Raw genomic sequence first — 19014 nt, 5'->3', positions numbered from 1 at the left:
TAACCCTATAATCCCAACCCTTTAACCCTAACCCCATAACCGTGATCCTACAGCCCTAACCCTAACCATATAACCCTAACCCTATAACCCTAACCCTATAACCCTAACCATATAACCCTAACCCTATAACCCTAATCCTATAATCCTAACCCTAAAACCATAACCCTAACCATATAACCCAACCATATAACCCCAACCCTATAACCCCAACCATATAACCCTAACCCTATAACCCTAACCATATAACCCTAATCCTATAATCCTAACCCTAAAACCCTAACCATATAACCCCAACCATATAACCCCAACCATATAACCTTATAACCCTAATCCTATAATGCTAACCATATAACCCTATAGCCCTGACCCTATAACCCTAACCATATAACCCTAACCCTATAATCCTAACTCTAGCTTTAACCCTAACTCTAACCCTATAACCCTAACCATATAATCCTAACCCTAAACCCTATAACTCTAACCATATAACCCTATAATCCTATTACCCTAACCCTATAATCCTATTACCCTAACCCTAACCCTATAATCCTATTACCCTAACCCTATAATCCTATTACCCTAACCCTATAACCCTATAACCCTAACCCTATAATCCTATTACCCTAACCCTAACCCTATAACCCTAACCCTATGTGTAAACACAGCAGTTCCACACACAAAGTAGCCAGCACCCACAGCCTGAGCATAATTTCTCTCTCTCTCTCCTGCAAAGACATTTTCAAAGACTCATATCTTATGGTTGCATAAAGTAAAAGGAATTAGGTCATGTTAGGTCATGATAGGTCAAGTTAGGTCATGTTAAATCATGCTAAGTCAAGTTAGTTCAAGTTAGGTCATGTCATATTTTTCCAAATAATTGCAAAATGTCATTTCATCATTATTTCAGTATAACATGTATCACGTTGTATGACAGGAAAATCCAGATTATTCCCATACCTTTGCACTTCACTGTCCAGCCATAGTCATGGTCATAAACACATACAAAACCAGTCAGACAAAAACAGCACAACCACACCAATTACAAACACACACACTAACACAGTCACACCAATATTTAAGCATAGCTACAGTGTTTTTTACAGAAAAGGTGTATCAAGCTGGACTGTTAAACCTCAGGGACTTTTATTTTAGAAAGCATTTTAAATATATAGTTTTTTTAGCCTTAAGGCATTATTTTGTTTTATTCTTTATTTTAAGAAATAATTTATTATTCTTAAATTCATGACTCTGCATTTATGGTAATTTACTTAAATAATGAAACTATCGTCTTGAGTTGAGACCTTCAGAATGGCCAGCAACATAGCCTAGTATGTCCTACAGTGCATCGAAAAATGAAAGAATTAAGTTTTTAACTCATTTCAGAATGTCAGATGTGAGTTTATTTCATGCAGATCTCTCTATCCAGAACCTAAAGAACAATCTCTACCTCATTCTTTGTGTGTGGGTGTGTGTGTGTTTGTGTGTGTCTGTGTGTGAGAGAAAGAGAGAGAGAGAATGTGTGTGTTTGTGTGTGTGCTGGACTCCTGAGAAAGGTCCTTAACCCTAAATTTCTCAAGTTGTACTCAATCATAATTGTAAGTCACTTTGGATAAAAGTGTCAGCTAAATGCTGTAGATGTTCAGCAGTGTGTGTCTAACAATGTGAGTACATATGTTAGGTCTCACAAAGTTTGGTTTAATTACTATTAACTGTGTGTTAAAATTATTTGAACATTTAACATTTTCTCTTTAGGATGCAATTATATATAACATTGTCTTGGTGGGGTTAGCATCAGGGTCAGAGTTGGGGTTAAGGTCAGACTCAGGGTTAGGGTCAGGGTCAGAGATAGTGGTCGGGGTCAGAGACAGGGTTAGGGTTGGGGTCAGAGACAGGATTAGGGTCGGGGTCAGAGGTCGGGTCAGAGACAGGGAAGCAGTCTGAACAACACTAATCAACATGAAGGCCAAGGAATCCACGCTGTTTGTGGCTACAGATGTGTCTGTGAAACTGACACCAGCCTTTAGGGCTTCCACAGGCCCATTGGACTACAGTTTGATGGGCTGTTCAGACAGTGCTGTGTTACTCACAAACATATATTCAAACAAGTATGTAAGTACAGAGAAACATATCATGGCCTGACATAGACAACAAACATGTTGGTTTATTCTGTGTGTGTGTCTTACCTGGGTAGAAGTCTTTAGATTTGGACAGTTTAATGGTGGCCCCGGTCTCCTTCTGTAGCTGAACTATAGTCTGTCCTCCTTTACCAATAATGGAACCGGCTGCGTAACTGGGGATCAGAACTTTCAGGAAGTACTCCCCCTCTTCTACACAGTACACACACACACACACACACACACACACACACACATACATACATCCACACAAACATACCCACACATACCCACCCACAAAACACAGGATCAAAAATCAGTCTCTCATTAGTACATTTAAATAACAACAATCTTTTAAAAAATTAAACAAAAATAAAATATAATACACTTTATTGCAGTGGCATTTCAAGGTAGTTCAGGTAAAACTTAAACAGAAAAATGGTGATGAGTTAAGAAGCAAAATAAAGTGAAGGCCACATGTAGACCACAGTGAGGGTCACGTGTGTGTGTGTGTGTGGGGGGGGGGGATCTTTTAGAATGTGCCATTTGAAAAAGGAAGAGGGGCGCTTTTAGAGGAGAGAAGCCATGTGACTGTGTAATACTGACTTTAACCCAAAAGCCTAAAGCAATGTGCACATTACACAACCAGACCCCTACTCTACAAGCCTAAAACAATCTGCAACGATTCCACATTACACAACTGTTGGTCAGTGCAGCTCTGGCTTTGAAACATGGTCCAGACAAAGGTCAACTCCACATGATAAGAACCGCACGACTGGAACTGGAATGTAAAACTTAAGCCAGTTTAGAATTTATGACAACTAGACATGTGAGAGAACAACACATTAGGCAACTGATTACACAATACACTAGACATGTGATTACACAACATGTTAGAAATGTGATTAGATAACACTTTACGCAAGTGATTACACAACACACTAGACATGTGAGAGCATAACACGTTAGACCTGTGATTACACAACATACTAGACATGTGAGAGCACAACACGTTAGACCTGTGATTACACAACATACTAGACATGTGAGAGCACAACACGTTAGACCTGTGATTACACAAAATACTAGACATGTGAGAGCACAACATGTTACGCATGTGATTACACAACAAGCTACACATGTGAGAGCACAACACATTAGACATGTGATTACACAATATGCTAGACATGTGATTACACAACACATTACGTATGTGATTACACAACACACTAGGCATTGGGAGAGCACAGCACATTAGACATGTGATTACACAACATGCTAGACGTGAGAGCACAACATGTTAGACATGTGATTGCACAACACAATAGACATGTGATTACATAAAACACTAGGCATGTGAGACCACGATAGAGATGTGAAAGCACAACACGCTAGACATGTGAGAGCACAACATGTTAGACATGTGAGAGCACAACATGTTAGATATGTGATAACACAATATGCTAGACATGTGATAACACAACACAATAGATGTGAAAACACAACACAGTAGACATATGAGAGCACAACATGCTAGACATGTGAAAACCACATGGAAAATGTGATAACACAACATGGTAAACATGTGATAACACGCTACACATAATAGCACAACACATTAGACACATGATAGCACAACACACTTGACGTGATAACACAATACACTAGATATGTGATGATAACACGGTAGACGTGATAACACAGCTCCAGTGATATTCATGAGGAATGATGGCATGATGGAGTGCTGGAGGAATGATGGAATGATGGAGGAATGATGAAGGAATGATGGGGTGATGGAGGAATGATGAAGAGCTGGAGGAATGATGGAGTGATGAATGATAGAGTGATAGAGGAATGATGGAGAGATGGAGTTATGGTATGCCACCATAGGCCACACAAATTTTAACTGACAGTAACAGTAAAAATAACAGCAAGAGTATCAGTAACAGTAACAGTATCAGTAATAGTAAGAGTATCAGTAACAGTATCTGTTACAGTATCAGTATCAGTACCAGTATCAGTAATAGTAACAGTACCAGTATCAGTAACAGTAATAGTAATAGTAACAGTAACAGTACCGGTACCAGTACCAGTATCAGTATCAGTACCAGTATCAGTATCAGTATCAGTATCAGTATCAGTAACAGTAACAGTGCCAGTATCAGTAACAGTAAGAGTATCAGTAACAGTATCTGTTACAGTATCAGTATCAGTACCAGTATCAGTAATAGTAACAGTATCAGTATCTGTTACAGTATCAGTGCCAGTATCAGTAATAGTAAGAGTATCAGTATCAGTACCAGTATCAGTAATAGTAACAGTACCAGTATCAGTACCAGTACCAGTACCAGTACCAGTACCAGTACCTGTAATAGTGCCAGTATCAGTAATAGTAAGAGTATCAGTAACAGTAACAGTATCAGTACCAGTATCAGTAATAGTAACAGTATCAGTATCTGTTACAGTATCAGTGCTAGTATCAGTAATAGTAACAGTAATAGTAACAGTACCAGTATCAGTAACAATAACAGTAACAGCAACAGTAACAGTAACAGTATCTGTTACAGTACCAGTATCAGTAATAGTAACAGTAACAGTATCTGTTACAGTACCAGTATCAGTAATAGTAACAGTAACAGTAACAGTATCTGTTACAGTATCAGTATCAGTATCAGTAATAGGAACAGTAACAGTAACAGTATCAGTATCAGTACCAGTATCAGTAATAGTAACAGTACCAGTATCTGTTACAGTATCAGTATCAGTATCAGTAATAGTAACAGTAACAGTAAAAGTATCTGTTACAGAACCAGTACCAGTATATCATCTTTGGTAGGATCACAAAGCTGAAGTCCACTGCCCCACCACTAAGCACCCAGCAGACATTAACGCACAGGCTCAAAATCCAGAGCAGATAGAGTCTAGTGTCAAACTATGAGGAACTTACAACAGGAAATTACAATTTATCCTGACAACACAGCCATGCTCCTTTCTGTATAATTATTGCCCTGTCTCTCTCTCTTCCTCTTTCTCTCTCCCTCTCTCTCTCTCTCTCTCTGTCTATTTCACGCTGATTCTTTTACTGTCCCACTTTTATTTCCTCTTGCAGAGGACAGTGACCTGCTTCAGGCTGCCACATGGCTAAATTTATCTGCATGAACACAGCACCCCCACCCCCACCCACACCCCCCTACACACACACACACACACACACACAGCATGCCTCACATCCTCAGCCCAACACCCGATGGAACAGCAGGTCTGTACAGTACAGCAGAACAAAGTTCTGTCATCAATCCAGGAGTGGCACCTAGGCCTGGACTTTCAGATCCAAGGAAGAGTGAGACATATCGTGGAAGCATCAAAATATCCCATAATGCTTGTCCAGAAACCCAAATACACAGCAACATTCCATAATTCTGTTTTACAGAAACCCAAATCCAGAACAGTAACAGTCACTGTGAGCAACACATGAGATCCTGATGTAGTTAGCAATGGCCAATTATGTTGGAACTCCAAAGATACACATTTTATTTTACATCACACGCTGGAGCGCTCCAAGGCAGCAGTGATGCTGTGAGCTTGTGATGGTGTGAGCTTGTGATGGTGTGAGCTTGTGATGCTGTGAGCTTGTGATGCTGTGAGCTTGTGATGGTGTAAAAGAATGCACGATCACTTCTTTCTTTTCCTTCTTTTTTCTTCTCATTATTTCATGTCATCCATCCATTTTGGGCCATTTGCTTGATTTTGATTAGGTCATTTCAAACCTGAAGACCTCTTAAGCAGCTTTATGAGGTACATATGATATCTAATGAAACGGAAATTCTCACATATTCACATAGCATGAGGCACTACAGTTTAAAATGAAACTATTTGTGAGTGGAGTTCAAATTAAATTTACATGTACATTATTAATTCAATATTATAGTTTATAAAAATACATATTTTGTTTGGAAAATCAATTCATATATATATATATATATATATATATATATATATATATATATATATATATATATACATACAGATATATACAAATATACAATTCTACAAATAAATGTAGGCATAAACTATTTTATCACCACAAACTATATTATGATAATTCTGATGAAAACATTCCATCAGTTCTCTCAAAACCTTTGACTGTTACTGTGCATCATTTCATTTCTTTATTTTATTATTCAGTTATACGTTTTAATAAATGTGTAATGTGGGAAGGTGAGACAGGATGCAGAGGTGTGCCGTGGTTCAAACAACACAGGTATTTATTAACACAATATCAAACTCAACTTAAAACACAAAGAACAACTATGCTGAAAGACACAACAAACTGTAAAACACAGCTGAGTGGAATAAACACAGTCTGCACAGAGAATACGGAGTCAAACACAGACAAAACTGATAACCAAAGAAGACCTTAAATACACACACAAACAAAGACGATAATCAAGGACAGGTGTAACACATGACCAATTAAATAAGGGCCCTCATTTGTGTGTGGCAATAGACACACACACACACACACACGCACACACACACACAAGGAGTCCAGGAGCAGGGGGCCGTGCCATGACAATATCAATATATTGTGGAATATGAATTTCAGTTAAATTGATTAACTGTAAATGAAAATATCACAATATGTGATCTTAGTGAATATCAGCCCAGCTCGAGCACTACAGTGGACGGCTGTATCGGGCCATGGGCTTCTGTAGAATTGACTGGATGGCAGCAAGAGCTCCAACATATGGAAGTTAAATCTTCAGATGTGTCCTGGAGGATACAGCCACTGAGTCAATCATATGTTCTGGGAATAACCACACACACACACACACACACACACACACACACACACACACACACACACACACACACACACACACACACACAGAGGCTGTAGATTACTAGGAAGAAGACCCAAGGCTGTGGTGTTCTGTGTGAAATTTATCAAACGATAAAATATTCTGTTTTCTGTGGAAATCTTTTCAAACATAGACACGTGTTAGTTTGATCACTTCTTATGTAACATCACTGGACATTTTTTGTTTCTACAGTTTTCTCTATGACATCACTAGACAGTCTGTTAGTTCAGGTGATTCCTCTGTGACATCACTGCTATGCTATTGGCTCTATTGTTTTCTCTGTGACATCACTGCTATTCTATTGGTTGTATCAGTTCCTCTGTGACATCACTGCTATTCTACTAGTTCTATCATTTCCTCTGTGACATCACTGCTATTCTACTAGTTCTATCATTTCCTCTGTGACATCACTGCTATTCTACTAGTTCTATCATTTCCTCTGTGACATCACTGCTATTCTATTGGCTATGACATCACTCATTATTCTCTGGTTATATTGTTTTTTGTAGGTTAGTTTAGTCTGTTCTATCAATTCATCTATGACATCACTGTTAGTAATCAGTGGCTCAGAGGAAGGGCTATTTCAGTGTGTGTGTGTGTGTGTGTGTGGTGTGTGTTGTGGGACATGTACAGAGTCTGTAGGCTAGTTCAAGTGCCTGTAATAAATCAGAGCGATAAGATGAGCTCCACACACTCTCCTGCCCTCAATTTACTGGAGCTGACCCCCATACTACTGCAGAGAGAAAGTGAGAGTGAGAGAGAGAGTGAGAGAGATAGACAGAGTTACACAGAGAGAGGCAGACAGAGAGTAGAGAGGCCATGAGATGAGTGTGTTAGTGTGAGGAATGTGGGCGTGGTGTGTTAGTGTGAGGAATGTGGGAGTGGTCTATTAGTGTGAGGAATGTGGGTGTGGTGTATTAGTGTGGGCATGGTGTATTAGTGTGAGGAATGTGGGCGTGGTGTGTTAGTGTGAGGAATGTGGGAGTGGTGTATTAGTGTGGGCGTGGTGTATTAGTGTGAGGAATGTGGGCGTGGTGTATTAGTGTGGGCGTGGTGTATTAGTGTGAGGAATGTGGGTGTGGTGTATTGTGTGGGCATGGTGTATTAGTGTGAGGAATGTGGGTGTGGTGTGTTAGTGTGAGGAATGTGGGCGTGGTGTGTTAGTATGAGGAATGTGGGCGTGGTATATTAGTGTGAGGAATGTGGGAGTGGTGTATTAGTGTGGGCGGGGTGTATTAATGTGAGGAATGTGGGCATGGTGTATTAGTGTGAGGAATGTGGGTGTGGTGTATTAGTGTGGGCATGGTGTATTAGTGTGAGGAATGTAGGTGTGGTGTATTAGTGTGGGCATGGTGTGTTAGTGTGAGGAATGTGGGCGTGGTGTATTAGTGTGAGGAATGTAGGAGTGGTGTGTTAGTATGAGGAATGTGGGCATGGTATATTAGTGTGAAGAATGTGGGCGTGGTGTATTAGTGTGGGTGTGGTGTATTAATGTGAGGAATGTGGGCATGGTGTATTAGTGTGAGGAATGTGGGAGTGGTATATTAGTGTGGGCATGGTGTATTAGTGTGAGGAATGCGGGTGTGGTGTATTAGTGTAAGGAATGTGGGAGTGGTGTATTAGTGTGGGTGTGGTGTATTAGTGTGAGGAATGTGGGTATGGTGTATTAGTGTGGGCATGGTGTATTAGTGTGAGGAATGTGGGAGTGGTGTATTAGTGTGGGCGTGGTGTATTAATGTGAGGAATGTTGGCGTGGTGTATTAGTGTGAGGAATGTGGGCGTGGTGTATTAGTGTGGGCATGGTGTATTAGTGTTAGGAATGTGGGAATGGTGTATTAGAGTGTGTGTGTGTGTGTGTGTGTGTGTGTGTGTGTGTGTGTGTATTTCAGGTTTTAGTTTTTAATTTTGTGACTGAATACCCTTTTGTACTTCATGACGTCTATTGCCAATTTGCACCAGGATTAAAAGGCACTATGAGCTCTATGAGGAGCAGTTTTGAGCACCAGTAGAACATCAGTGAATTCAGTGAACCCTGTAAAACACGGGAATCCATGTAGTAGTTAATCACATATCATAATAATTATAAGAAATCATAATAATTAAAAAATACCACATGATTTCCAATAAGGTAAGGAACCCTACATATATATTCTAAGTTCTGATTCCCTCTAATAATTGTAAATCCTTTAAAGAGAAGATGAATTGGGCACTTTCCAAATCCCCTAAATAGCAAACTTCAATTCACACTTATATGCACTTCATAGCACACTACACAACTGGCACTGCTCAGACCCCTTATCCATTTGGGGTCATTTGAGCAAATACTTCTTTCTTGCTGGAAGGCACCACTAATCGATACCAGAGCAACCAGTCCTATACAGCTAAATCTAATCAACACTAGAGCAATATGGAAAATCTAGATAAACCTAATTGACACTATCCAAGGATAAATGTGACCAGCCCAGGCATATGCAATCGACTTCTAAATGGGAAGACTCATCGGAAAAGATCAATCCATCACAGAGAAAATAATCCATCTCAGAGAAAATAGCAGTTCCTGCATGCAAAACAGACATAGAGGCAGTTGGAATGAATAAGGGATAGATAGATAGATAGATAGATAGATAGATAGATAGATAGATAGATAGATAGATAGATAGATAGATAGATAGATAGATAGATAGATAGATAGATAGATAGATAGATAGAGAAAGAAAGAAAGAAAGAAAGAAAGAAAGAAAGAAAGAAAGAAAGAAAGAAAGAAAGAAAGAAAAAGAAAGAAAGAAAACGAAAAAGATAGAAAGGAGACCCATGTTTCCTGGGTGCAGCTGTGCTGGCACTGATGATACTCCAGCAGAATTTAAATGCTAAAAGAAAATTCAAGAATCACATGTTGAAAACAATCTCCCCATTTTCCCAACACATACAGTCCATTCATTAAAGTGCAGGAGCATCTGAGCTGCCTTTCCCCTTTAATTTAAATCTGAAAGCTACTATCTGCAGTGCTGACATTCTATCATTTCATTCCTCTCTCCTTCTCCATCTCTCCCTTTCACTCTCCCTGTCTCCATCTCTTCCTTTCTCCCTCTATCTCTCCATCTCTCTGCTCTTTGTGCTCGAGAAACTCATCTGTTAAATAATCAGTCTAAATATCCGTCACTAAGGGAGGTCCCTCAGCTTCAGCCTGCAGCTCATGATGATGTGTTAAACTGCATGGGCAAAGGTAGGTCTGTATGGGAGGGATTGGATAAGGGTGGGGGTCAAGGCAGGAGGGTCTTTATGGGAGTGTCTGTAATGGTAAGGTCTGTATGTGAGGGTCTGGATGGGAAGGTTTATATTTGAGCATCTATATGGGTGAGTCTGTACGGCTGGGTCTGTATGGGAGGGTCTGTATGGGAGGGTCTGTATGGGAGGGTCTGGGTGGGAGGGTCTGTATGGGAGGGTCTGTATGGGAGGGTCTGGTTGGGAGGGTCAGGGCCCTCAGCCCCAGCAGGCAGTCACCTACCTGCGTTCTGCAGCAGCACAGGTGCGCAGTGGGATATGCATTACATCATCGCTTTGACATCACTCCCCTCCCCTCCCCGAGCCCTCTGCCTGACTGACACCTAATGATACAACTCCGATTCACACACTGAACTGCAGTAACACACACACATACAAACTCTCACAGAACAGATCTCAATCTTCTCAACGAGAGAGCGGTTAAAGGGGGGCGTGAGCTGGTGCTTTATCAGTGTGGACTCCGTTAAACTGAATCAGAGCCCACTGATCTACTACTTCTGAAGATTTTGATAGTTCCAAGAGGTCTAAACATTCTGAGGGGTTTGGGTCCTGCACGTTACATGCACTCCAAAGGGTTTTGTTGGTTGTAAGGTTTCTGTTGAATCTGCCGGTACTAAACAAAGCTCCACTAGACAATGTTTCGGAAGCTGATCAGAATTGTAAGCACAGGGTTGTAGCAGACAGTGAAAGGTGGAGGGTGTTTACATCACACAGATAAGAGGTGACGGTTTCAACACAAATTTGATGGCAATTGAATGTAGCAGAACAGGAAAATGTGTGCTCCCACAGTCATTGAGTTGTGACCCTGTGTTTTACATGACCACATGACCCCTCCAATGTGCAGTGGCTATGGCTCTCATGTGACCTGCAAAATCCCACCACCCTCACGTGACTGCTCATGTAAAGTGTTATGACCAAATCCCCAAGACAGCTAAACACACTGCACATTTCACATGGTCTGACGCTAATGCTTACATGACTGGGGAACACAGAGTGTTCAGTACAATACCCCTACACACTAGTACCCCTACACAGTAGTACCCTTACACAACAATATCACTACAGACTAGTACCCCTACACAACAATACTACACACTAGTCCCCCTACATGCTCGTACCCTACACACTAGTACCCTACACAACAGTACCACTACACACTAGTACCCCTACACACTAGTACCCCTACACACTAGTACCCCTAAATACCACTACCCCTTCACAACAATACCCCTACACTCCAGTACCCATACACACCAGTACCCCTACACAACAATACATCTACACATCAGTACCCCTACAACTAATACCCCTACACACCAATACCCCTACACACTAGGTCCACAACAATACCCCTAAACAATAATACCCCTACAAACTAGGACCCCTACACAAAAATACCCCTACAGACTAGTACTCCTCCACATTAGGACCACTACACAATACCCCTACACACTAGTACCCCTACACACCAGTACCCCTACACACTATAACCACTACACAACAATACCCCTACCCCCATACACACTAGTATCCATATGCCCCAGTACCCATACACACCAGTACCCCTACACAACAATACATCTACAAACCAGTACCCATAAGCCCCAGTAGCCCTTCAGACCAGTACCCCTATACAACAATACACCTACACAACAGTAATCCTATCCAACTAGTACCCCTACCTCTACACACTAGTACCTCTCCAACCCCCACCCTCTACACCCATACACCTCTACAACCCCTCACCCCTCTACACCCTCAAAACCTCCACCTTCTACACCTCTACACCTCTACAACCCTCTACACCCATTACTGCTGCTGGTTCCCAGAGCTGCACTGGCGAGGCAGGCGTTTGACCTTGGCGTGTGCAAGCAAACCGTGGACAGCTTCACTCTGCTCTCTTCATCAGTGGCTGACTTCACAGCACCCCCGCCCCCGGACAATCGTCTCCACGACAACTCTTGCAGTCTTTCTGGAGGCGAGCGGGTTATGTGGTGAAGCAGACTGGGCTCCAGAGCAGAGGGGGGGGCATCTTCCTCCTACTCCTCATCCTCCCGCTCACCCTGCAGCACGGCGTGTTCGTAACGAGAGGGGAGGTGTGAGGAGAAGCCGCGTTGTGAGTAACAGGTTTTCCTGCGTCTCACTCCAGGGTAAATATGACAATCTGTTGCTGTGATTTCGACTGGGAAGCAAACTAACACAGCCGCAAACGCAGTCAGCTAGATTTGGGCTCAGACCAAACCAGCTCTCGCCATGTTACTCACACACTCATACACACACACTTAAAGTGTCAAGGGAGTTTTGTGCAAGCACATGAGGGGGGTGGGTCAACAGGGATTGCATTGTAAGCACCCCAATATACACACACACACACACACACACACCCCGACATGTGAAAAGGGGGGCCGTCCTGGACACTCAGCAAGGATGAACAACCCACTCCGACTCATGGGATGAATGAATGGACACTGAGAGAGGACAAGCAAAGAAAAAAATCATACACAGACACACACACACGCACACACACAAAGACAAAAAAAAGCAGTCGACTCATCCGGGCGCACCGCATTCAACAAGTCAACAAAAGGGGGGCTGGATCCCTCTCTCTCACCCATTGTGGCGAGCTGTGGTCCGGATTTGCTCAGACAGCCATGAACACGGGACGCGGAGCAGCAGTGCGGGGCTCCGGTGGACGGATGACCATGAGAACCGCGCTGGCGTCGAAGAATGCAGCCAGTCAGCCTCGCTGCCCGGGTTGGTCTGTGAGACGCAAGGGAAGAGAGTCATAGAGTCCTACTCTCTATAGCCCCAGTGCTGCGTCTCTCCCTGCGTCTGTGTGACGGTGACAGATCTCTCAGCAGCTGCCGTGTGTGGACGTGTGTGTGGCATAGACAGAGAGGCAGTGTATTGTTCAAGCAGTGCAGGACTGAAGGGGGGAATCTTCCTACTGCATCACCCTCTCCGATCTCACTCATCCATATTCATAGACAACTCCGGCGTGCTGCTGCATTGAACAGAGAGGCACCTAGCGCGTCCAATCACCCTGCACCCCTCCTCAACGTCACACACACACACATACACACACACACAAGCAGACTTATGCACTAACACACACTCACTCACACACACTCACATACACATACAGGCATTCTTCTTCTTCACCCCCCTATTTGACGCAGCACAGCGAAAGACATAGCGCCCCACTCAATGTTCGGGCGAACAACGGAATGGTGGGATGGAGGGAAGGTTGTGGAGGTGCAGAGAGAGTGAGGGAGTGACCTTGTGTGAGGTGGAGAGAAAGTACAGAGAGCACCTCAGACAGCCATGTTGGAGAACACAAAGGGAGAGAGCGGAAGAGAAAGAAAAAAGACAAATGATGCAAAGAGAGAGAGAATCTGAAAAGGGGATAAAGAAAGACCAGACAGAGGGAGGTAGAGAGAGACAGAGGGAGAGGTAGCGTGAGACAGAGGGAGGTAGAGAGCGCTATGTGAGAATAGGAGGGAGGGTCTGCTGCAGAGAGCGTGGAGGGCTGGCGTCTAAATCACCGCCCGTAAACCCTACACAGCTATACCAACCAGCGTGTGCGTGTGTGTGCAGGAGGCTGTCTGGGGGAGGGGCGTCCTGGCTAACCCCCATGGTCACTCTTCATTTGCATACTGCCATTTTTCATCTCATAGCAACAAATAGGCTATATGGTCTGGGTGTGCATGTTGTGCTGTGTGTGTTGTGCCATTGTGAAGTGTGTGTGTGTTTTGCTGTGTGTATTGCGCAGTGTGAGCAGCAGAGAGGCTGCTCAGACAAACCAATCACGTTCTGAGCTTGGACTGGACATTCTAGAATACATGAGGCCTCTCTGTAGCCCCTCCCCCTCCACCACCTGCCCCATTCACAGTCAACTCACGTCACCACATACTGCAAGGACACCTGTGTCCTTCCTGCTAACACACACTCACATCCACACACACACAGAAACACACACACACACATTACTGGCACACACTCACATCAACACACACACTCATTACTGGCACACACGCACATCAACACACACACTCATTACTGGCACACACGCACATCCTTGCGCATGTGTGTGCTTCTGCACACTCACATACACACACACACATCCACACAGACATTACCAACATCTGCGATCCCACAAACCAAGATACAATCATATAGGCACAAACAACACTGCCACAATGTCCAACAGAAACATTAATGTACCATTTCAACTGTATCTGCTATGAAAACCTCAAACACACACACACACACACACACACACACACACACACATACACATCTACTCCAACAGGCTAAGTAATGGTGTGACTATGGGCTAACTTGGCATTACCAGTCAGTGAAATGTCTTTGCATTAACAGACAATGAACAGTCCATTACTAAATGTCAAAGGCCATATATATAGAATCAACATTAACCTCTCTCATTTATATATATATATATATATATATATATATATATATATATATATATATATATATATATATATATATATATATATATAAACTGCTTTTCCAGTCAGAAAGTGTATGCACCTTAATTTTATAGACTAGAAACCTTTATCTTGCACCAACCCATACTGCAGGAAAGACATACACAACTCTCCCTTCCTTTAAATGCTGTATTGTCAGACTTCAACCCTTCTCAATGCTGAACACTAATACATCCAGGTGCTATCAGGCTTAACTGTGTTGGCGTTTCGTCACGTTCTTCCCAGCAATCCAAGGAAAAGTTGCCACAATGACACAAGCTCATATACTGACGTGCACGACAGCTGCACTTTCTACATGCACAGCGTGTCTCTTCAGTAGGTGTCATTGTCAAAAGCTAAATGTTTAAGAACACACGCTCACACTCAAACTACAACTTTTGCACCACTTTCTCCAGCATGTGACCTAAACTCAGGTCACAGCAGATCTGTCACCATCACACAGACGCAGGGAGACACAGCACTGGGGCTATAGAGAGGAGAACTCAATCTGGGCAGCGTGACTGACTGGCCACGTTCACCCACCCCAGTGCTGCTCTCAGGGTCATACGTCCACTGGAGCCCCAAACTGAAAACATCACATAGGCCGGATATAGTTTACACAAAGACAGACAACATGATAAGATAACAGCAACTACAAAGAAAATTAAATGTTCAGAGAACCTGAAATGGGTGTGTCAGGTCTATAGACGTTTTAAAATAACCTAAATAAATGAAAATGCTCTGACGTTTCACTAACCAACTCTAAAATAACTGCTTTAGAAATACTGAGTACTTTTATTATTAAAATAAAAACTAAACTAAAATAATAGCTTTTCGTGCTTTTGTCGTTACAGTCGTGTTTAACTCACGAAAAACAAACTCGGCTAGGGAACAACAGCCTAATGTCGAACCCTGCTGTTACATTAACAGTTCAAACTATATGAGTAACATAAGTAACATGAGTGTTAAAATGCTCTTTACCACATCATAACTTTAGCTCTCACAGCTGGAGAAACCAGCTGCTCTGTCAGTATTCACCGTTTAAATCATTTAACGCTTATTTTCCTCTGACAGCCCAAAGCCGGAGGCCACGCGGACACGCGGTGAGGTGCGGGACGCGGCTCGTGAAGTTTAGAAGGACTTTTGCCAGGACTGTTTACGCTGTGAATCGTGTCTAGGCAGCCATGTCCACAACACTGTTTATGTTTTAATGAAAACAGTAACAATAAACAAATAAATAAATTTTTATAAAGAAAAAAACTTGCATCACATAACGTTTTTATCTTATATTTTCCAGAGCGTCCAGCAACAACTGGGCCGCTGTAAGTCCTCGGAGCGTGTGCGGCGCGCCGTGCGCGGCGGCTGCTGGCGCCTGTGAGGACCGTGCGGACTGGGACACGTCCAGTCCTGCCGGACCGCCCCGACACGCAGCACTTCCCCACTGATTGGAGCTGAAACGCAAGTCGCCGTAATGAAAACGATGCCCGTCTCCGTTCCGCGCTGCGCTGCTGTGTTTAGTGGCGTTGGGAGGTTTTACTCACAGAAACAACCTGGCTGCGGAGTCGGTGCGCGTGACCGAGCCGCTCTCGCGCTGCTGCCAGTCCGCGCGCCTTCCGAAAAATATCGAAAGTCATTGAGCGAAATGTGTTCATTAGCGCGCGCCCGACAGTTTACACGCTGCAGTTGTTAATTTAAGCAAACGTGCTCGCGGACACGGCTTCACGCGTTACTTCCTCTCCTGACGCTCTTCAGAAGGTGAGTGAAACTGGCAAACAGGCGGTTAAACAGAGCAGATGCGCGCTTCCTTGACTGATTTTAGTTTGCGTGTCCGACGAGTACACGCGTACTGTAGGCATACGCCGCTGTAATGTTGATTTGACAAGAAAATGTCATTATTTTAGAAAATATCGTTACTTTGCGCAGATTAAACGTTTCTGTTCAGACACCAACCAGACACCAATTCCCAGTCTCTTCAATGTTCCAAGCTGGAAAAGTCGCTTCTACCCAGCCTGGACAATACATAATATACATACCCATATAACCAACCCTGACAAGTTACACATAATAACATTTTCAACATAGACTATTTCTGTGTAGAGTGGATTTTTTCAAGTTCATAAAATAATCCAGGTGAGAGCAACTTTGCTAAATCAGAGAAAAATGTTCGCAGAAATGGCAAGAGCAGGAAAAAATCTTATTATAAAATCTATAGAATTTATTATTTGAAAAAAAACCTGACAATTATTTAAAAATGCCTATTTGGGTAGGAGAAAGGTGTATGTGTGTGTGTAGCTATTAATAATAATAATAATAATAATTTCTGTCTCTGGCGCGTGTGTGAGATTTTATATATATATATATATATAGTGGATTTGAATCTTAATGGATGAAATTGCCATTGCACCCATCAATCTATATTTAATCACGCATGATGACTAAATAAAAACATGGTTTTTTTAAAGATATGAGGTCATGCTCAGGTCAGGTTCTGATTGCTGTATTTATTTTTTGAGATATGTGTCCAGAACTCAGTTGGAGTCCATCTTTCGCAATTTAAATTGATTGGACAGTTTGAAAAGGCCAACAGCTGGACATGTAAGGGCCTCAGTTTACACTGCATCAGGACAAAAACCAAACCATTAAGTCCAAGGAACTGTCTGCAGATCTCCACAATGAAACTTTGGTATAATATACATCAGATCAAGGATATAAAAGAGTACTTAAGGCTTCTCAGTGGCAATGAGAGACTGGTAACTGAGGGACAGATGAATGTAGCCACATACAGGAAAATCCTTTAAGAAAAACTCCTCCAGAGTACATGCAAGCTTAGAACAGAGGGACAGTTCACCTTTCAACACGACAATGCCCTGAAGCCAACAACCAAAACAACACAGGAGTGGCTTCAGGGCAAGTCTGTGAACATGTGTGAGTGGCCCAGTAAAAGAATTAAACTCCATCAAACACCTGTGGAAAGAGCTGGCATTTCACAGACTCTCACCATCCCGTCTGACAGAGGTCAAGAGGACCTGCCATGAAGAACGGGATAAACCTTTATTAAAGACATTTCAGTTTTTCATTTTCAAAAATCTAAAAATGTTTTCACCTCATTATGGATGATTTTGTGTAAACTGATTGGCCAAATGGCAGTTATATTCATTCTAAATTAAACCCATAACACAAAGTGTGCAATGAAGGGGTCTAAATACTTTTTGAATCCCCTGTATGCCATATGTACACCAACTCATCACAACATTAAAATCATCTGCCAAATATTGTGTAAACAATACAACTCTAACCTGAGGTACACGAACTTCACAAGACCTCTGAATGTGTCCTGTGGTATCTGGTACCAAAACGTTAGCAGAAGATCCTTTCCGGAAGTTCTGCAAGCTGCGAGTTGGATCCTCCATGGATCAAATTTCTTCATCCAGCACATCCCACAGATTTGATTGGACTTAAACTCTTTGCCATATTCCTCAAACCATTCCTGAACAGGTTTTGCAGTGTAGCAGGATGAATTATCCTGCTGAAAGAGGCCACTGCCATTAGAGAATACTGTTGTCATGAAGGGGTGAATTTGGTTCACTTAACAATGGTTTTACTGTTGTAAGACAGAGCTAGCGAGAGCTAGATAGCTGGAATAAAGATCTGAGCAACTTTGACAAGGACCACAACAGCAGGTCTTGTGGGGTGTTACTGTGCAGAGGTTAGTTAGTACCTACCAAAAGAGGCCCAAGGAAGGACAACTGGTGAACCGGTGAAGGCTAGTCTGACTAGTGTGATCCCACAGAGCTCCTGTAGCACAAACCGCTGAAACAGTTCATGCTGGCTCTGACAGAAAGGTGTCAGGGACACAGTTCATTACCATTTGACATTTATTGGGCTGAACTTCCTTAACGTTCTCTATTCTTCATGCCCAAGTGTTCGTTAATAAAATTCATGCTTGGCTCAACTGAAATGTTTTAAAAATGATGAATGAAACCTCAATTAAATATAAAAACTTCCTCAAAGAATCTTAACACGCCTTAATTAAGACAGTCTACTTAGAAGGACGTGATTTAAATATAGTCCATTTTTAATAAGGATTGTTTTACAGTAGTAGCCTAAAACCTAAAAAAAAAAAGAACATGTCTGTAGAGCCAAACATGAATTTTATCTTAATTTATTCCTGGGTATGAAAAGCGCAAAAAAAACAACAGACCAGTTCCCACTTAAAACTAGAGTTTAAAACTGTTTCGATTTAAAAGAATCTTCAGTGAAACCAAG

At 42.3% G+C, this 19014-nt stretch overlaps 1 protein-coding gene across 2 annotated transcripts in view; it reads right to left on the bottom strand.

Annotated features, from left to right (window-relative positions):
* Positions 1 to 13552, bottom strand: part of nova1 (NOVA alternative splicing regulator 1) — a 26073-nt gene extending 12521 nt beyond the window's left edge. Inside the window, exons 1-2 of one of the 2 annotated variants that reach the window (XM_081719729.1) lie at positions 12870 to 13552; positions 2184 to 2324 (exon numbers count right to left, since the gene is read on the bottom strand). In XM_081719729.1, coding sequence (XP_081575855.1) covers positions 2184 to 2324; positions 12870 to 12873 — 145 coding nt within the window. In that variant the 5' untranslated portion in view covers positions 12874 to 13552. Of the gene's footprint in view, positions 1 to 2183; positions 2328 to 12869 lie in introns of both variants that reach the window. The other variant, XM_027029514.3, reaches the window with a different exon arrangement.
* Between the last annotated feature and the right edge of the window lie 5462 nt (positions 13553 to 19014).

This window comes from Electrophorus electricus, chromosome 8, assembly GCF_041902795.1.
Source record: "Electrophorus electricus isolate QZ-2024a chromosome 8, ASM4190279v1, whole genome shotgun sequence".
NCBI lineage: Eukaryota > Metazoa > Chordata > Actinopteri > Gymnotiformes > Gymnotidae > Electrophorus > Electrophorus electricus.
Note: the sequence above shows the minus strand (reverse complement) of the source record. Positions and strands in the feature narration are given on the sequence as shown.